Here is a 5,177-nt window from a genome sequence, read left to right as displayed (position 1 = left end):
AACGGTGTATTTACGTTTATTTGTAACTCGAATAATAATTATTCATTTAGTCCTTGTTTGTAATGTAACACCTAAAATAAAATAGGTATACCCTAAGATGTTTAAACAATAGCTTTAAGGAGTGAATAATTGGTTTAAATTACAGAATGCTAGTCATCCTTTCAAAATAAATAAATAAATACATCAATAAATAGCAAACAATAGATTTGATATCAGTTTTCTCATTATCAAATGTATTTTTAGCAATAATAACAACAAGCTATTATTATTAATATTATTGTTGTCGTTATAAATAAGTGAAAGGCTGTTCTTTATCAAGCTTAAAATCTGAAGCTAACTTCGCTGTCTTTTGGCTCCTAAGCAAGTGACTTCAGTAAGAGTTTAAAGATGGATTCGTTGAACAGGGAATGAATTCTTAGGGCATAATAATAAATAAATAAATAAAAAATAAAAAATAAATAAATAAAATACATATCTCGGTCGCGTTTGCGCGCACGTGAGCGCGGAACTTTGGGTCAAATCTGAATTTTACGTGACGCGACTGAGAACGTGACGCAACAGGTGAGTTTCTGGATCAAAGCTCCTTCTGTGCAGCCAGAAGGAGTCGATCCTTTGAAGAAGCTGGACAAGCTTTGGATTTGCTCTACAGTTTCTGTCGAGATTACGACAAAAAGTAAGTAACGTGTGGTCTGAAATAGTTGCAGAATTATGATTAAGATACTGAATAGGATGTATGCAGAAAAATATGGAATAATTGGATAAGAAAACAGAAAAGAAATTAAGTGAAGAAAAAAAAAGTGCAATTAGTAAAAACAGAAAAGCAATATTTTTTCTAACTGTGTTTTTCCTCGTGAAGTCACACGCAAACAAACAAACAAACAAACAAAAACTAACAACCAAACAAACAAACAAACAAACTAACTAACTAACTAACTAACTAACTAACTAACTAACTAACTAACTAACTAACTGACTGACTGACTGACTGACTGACTAACTAACTGACTGACTAACTAAGTAAGTAAGTAAGTAAGTAAGTAAGTAAGTAACTGACTGACTGACTGACTGACTGACTGACTGACTGACTGACTGACTGACTAACTAACTAACTAACTAACTGACTAACTAACTAACTAACTAACTAACTAACTTTAAATAATATTATTTTAATGGGTTTAACCTTAAAAAAGTAGGTATCAAAGAATAAATAAATGCCAATAACCATGAACATCTCGTACAAAGTGGATGTAAAAGATATCAGCAATAAATCCACAATATATTGTGGATTTAAATGTTACACGGTTTTATTTTAACTTTTTTTTTTACAAGCAGAAATCTAATCTAACTCAAAATGATGCCGTGTTTAATCTTCACAGGTGAAGTAAGAAATGTAATATTCTAATAAGCCCAGAAAGGAGGAGCATGTAAAATTCTATGAAAGTGGTCCGAACATCGACCCTTGAGGAACCCCACATCGTGTTTGTTTGCTCATCATATGGACAAACAAACAACATCTCTGTTTGTGGACAAACAAAGATGATGTTTGTTTGTCCACAAACAATTGTCTGTGGAAAAACAAACATCTTCTCTGTTTGTGGACAAACAATTGTTTCTCAATTGTTGCTGTTAAAAGCAACAATTTCAATATTTCACACAAGCGGATGACATAATCTGTTACTGACAAATATTGCTAGTCCACATTCTCAACTATCACCATTTATCCAACAGCAACAAAAATAAATAAACAGTAAAAATACACCCAGTTGAACATCATCAAACATTGAAAGGAAAAATTGTTCTAAAAGCAACGTGTCTATAAACAAAAGTCTACAAAATTCATAAAATTAGAAATAATGTATCAGAGCAACTTGCTGCCACCAATAGCAGCGCAATGCTAGAGTCCAGTAATATGGTGTAGAAACGTGCTCTGTCTAAGCAAATCACTGATTTTCTCTCCATGTCTCGCTTTCTGTTTACAGTCATGATGAGAAGAAGCACTCGACTGCAGTCACTGGGTTACTACAACTCAGACGGACTGCCGATCGTCTCCTACAGAGAGACTTCATTCAAGTAAGCTGTCCACCTTTACGTATATTTCTAACACAGTCCTCTGCTGTCTTCAATGTAACTATTCTCTTTTTCTTTCATTTGACTCATGCAGAATCTTCAGAAAGCGAAGGAAACCTAGATTTGCCAACCCGAAAGCAGAAATCGTTCCTCACAGAGACATGACCTTGAGCTTAGACACGGACTCGGACTCAGGAACCATCGTTTACTCTGAGTTTGACTTGGAGACGAACGCAGACACCATCCCGTACACAGACTTTGACATAGAGATAGACAACATCGCACACACAGACTTAGGCACGGACTCAGACGCAGAAACCGTCACATACACGGTGTTAGACATGGACTCAGACACAGAAACCATCACAAACATAGACTCGGACAGAGATTCAGACACAGAACCCATCCGTCACCCAGACTTGAACATGAACACTGAAGCACGGATGATAGCAGAAGAAGAATTTCTCTTTGAAAACAGAAGGAGGACCGTCGGAAGTAAGCTGTTCCCCAAAAAGAAATACGGGAACATTAGCTTGTTCTTTGTCACATGCCTCGTGGTTTTTGGTAACTTCCTTATTTAACAATCATTTTGAGATTCTGTGTTTTAAAGTAAATGTCATTGACCTGGCTGTCTTCTGCTTTGTCTCTGCTCATTAATCAGTTCTGGCTTACCCGATTTATGCCATGACCTTCCCACTTGAAGAGTCTCCTGCATCCCTTTTTGCAGAGGACATGGTATGTTTTCAACATTACATCTTTTTATTCTCACTATACAAACATAAGTCAAATCATGTCTAACTCTCCTCTCATTCACAGGCGTCCAATGAATACTGCAAAGGGAAGATAATGGATCCAATAGAGCTGATGAAGACTCTGACATCAAATGACTACTGTCACCCACCATAAATTAGCAGTAGTATCACAGGACACTGCATTCAGTGAATATCACTGAAATCGCACCTCAATTTTCTCTGTAGTTTATAATTTCTCACTAACTGTGTGTTTGTGTTTTAAGGTGCAAATCAGATCCGCACACAGGACAGAGCTATGGATAGGTAAGTATGGAGGTAAGAACGCCTACATGTGTACTATCAAGCTGAAAACTAACCTATACCTACCTATCTATATAGATCTACCTATCTATATAGATCTACCGATCTATATAGATCTACCTATCTATATAGATCTACCTAGAGATAGATCTACCTATCTATATAGATCTACCTATCTATATAGATCTACCTATCTATATAGATCTACCTAGAGATAGATCTACCTATCTATATAGATCTACCTATCTATATAGATCTACCTAGAGATAGATCTACCTATCTATATAGATCTACCTATCTATATAGATTTACCGATCTATATAGATCTACCTAGAGATAGATCCATCTCCCTCCATCTCTCCCTCCGTCCACCCGTTCCTCTCTTACTCCTTCCCTGCTTCCCCTCCTCCCTCCCTCCATCTCTCCCTTCATTTCTCCCTCCCTCCATCTTTTCCTCCCTCCCTCCCTCCATCACTCCCTTCCTCCACCCATTCCTCCCTACTTCCGTCCACCCGTTCCTCTCTTACTCCTTCCCTGCTTCCCCTCCTCCCTCCCTCCATCTCTCCCTTCATTTCTCCCTCCCTCCATCTTTTCCTCCCTCCCTCCCTCCATCACTCCCTTCCTCCACCCATTCCTCCCTACTTCCGTCCACCCGTTCCTCTCTTACTCCTTCCCTCCTTCCCCTCCTCCCTCCCTCCATCTTTCCCTTCATTTCTCCCTCCCTCCCTCCACCCACTCCTCTCTTCCTCACTCCTTCTCTTCCTCCCTCTCTCCATTCCTCCACCCATTCCTCCCTTCCTCCCTCCCTCCATCTCTCCCTCCCTCCACCCACTCCTCTCTTCCTCACTCCTTCTCTTCCTCCCTCTCTCCCTCCCTCCACCCATTCCTCTCTTACTCCTTCCCTCTTCCCCTCCTCCCTCCCTCCATCTTATCCCTTCATTTCTCCCTCCCTCCACACCACTCCTCTCTTCCTCAGCTCGTCTCTTCCTCCCTCTCTCCATTCCTCCAACCATTCCTCTTAATCTGTCCTCCTCCCCTCCTCCCTCCCTCCATCTTCCCTTCATTTCTTCTCCATTCCTCCATCTGTTCAATCTCGTCCTACCTCCATCGCTCCCTCCCTCCACCCATATCTCCTCTCCTTACTCCTGCCCCTCTTTCCCTCCCTCCCTCCATCTTTCCTCCTCTTCCTCCCGCCAGCTCTCCTCCCTCCACCCACTCCTCTCTTCCTCACTCCTTCTCTTCCTCCCTCTCTCCATTCCTCCACCCATTCCTCTTAATCTTTCCCTCCTTCCCCTCCTCCCTCCCTCCATCTTTCCCTTCATTTCTCCCTTCCTCCATCTTTTCCTCTCTTCCTACCTCCATCTCTCCCTCCCTCCACCCATTCCTCTCTTACTCCTTCCCTCTTTCCCCCCTCCTTCCATCTTTTCCTCTCTTCCTCCCTCCATCTCTCCCTCCCTCCACTCATTCCTCTCTTAATCTTTCCCTCCTTCCCCTCCACCCTCCCTCCATATTTCCCTTCATTTCTCCCTTCCTCCATCTTTTCCTCTCTTCCTCCCTCCCTTCATCTCTCCCTCCCTCCACCCATTCCTCTCTTACTCCTTCCCTCTTTCCCTCCCTCCCTCCATCTTTTCCTCTCTTCCTCCCTCCATCTCTCCCTCCCTCCACCCATTCCTCCCTCCCTCCCTCCACCATTCCTCTCTTACTCCCTCTCTCCTTCGCCTCCTCCCTCCATCTTTCCCTTCATTTCTCCCTCCCTCCATCTTTTCCTCTCTTCCTCCCTCCATCTCTCCCTCCCTCCACCCATTCCTCTCTTACTCCTTCCCTCTTTCCCCCCTCCTTCCATCTTTTCCTCTCTTCCTCCCTCCATCTCTCCCTCCCTCCACTCATTCCTCTCTTAATCTTTCCCTCCTTCCCCTCCACCCTCCCTCCATATTTCCCTTCATTTCTCCCTTCCTCCATCTTTTCCTCTCTTCCTCCCTCCCTTCATCTCTCCCTCCCTCCACCCATTCCTCTCTTACTCCTTCCCTCTTTCCCTCCCTCCCTCCATCTTTTCCTCTC

The 5,177-nt window shown here is 42.4% G+C and overlaps 1 protein-coding gene across 1 annotated transcript; it reads left to right on the top strand.

Moving 5' to 3' along the window:
- The first annotated feature begins 567 nt into the window (after positions 1-567).
- Positions 568-3,341, top strand: LOC116728008 (uncharacterized). Its single transcript, XM_032575719.1, has 5 exons — positions 568-673; positions 1,980-2,070; positions 2,162-2,631; positions 2,729-2,802; positions 2,884-3,341. Exons 2-5 carry the CDS (start codon positions 1,982-1,984, stop codon positions 2,971-2,973), a joined length of 723 nt encoding a protein of 240 aa, XP_032431610.1. The 5' UTR covers positions 568-673; positions 1,980-1,981; the 3' UTR covers positions 2,974-3,341.
- The last annotated feature ends 1,836 nt before the right edge of the window (positions 3,342-5,177 follow it).

Source organism: Xiphophorus hellerii, chromosome 11 (assembly GCF_003331165.1).
Source record: "Xiphophorus hellerii strain 12219 chromosome 11, Xiphophorus_hellerii-4.1, whole genome shotgun sequence".
Taxonomy (NCBI): Eukaryota; Metazoa; Chordata; class Actinopteri; order Cyprinodontiformes; family Poeciliidae; genus Xiphophorus; species Xiphophorus hellerii.
Note: the sequence above shows the minus strand (reverse complement) of the source record. Positions and strands in the feature narration are given on the sequence as shown.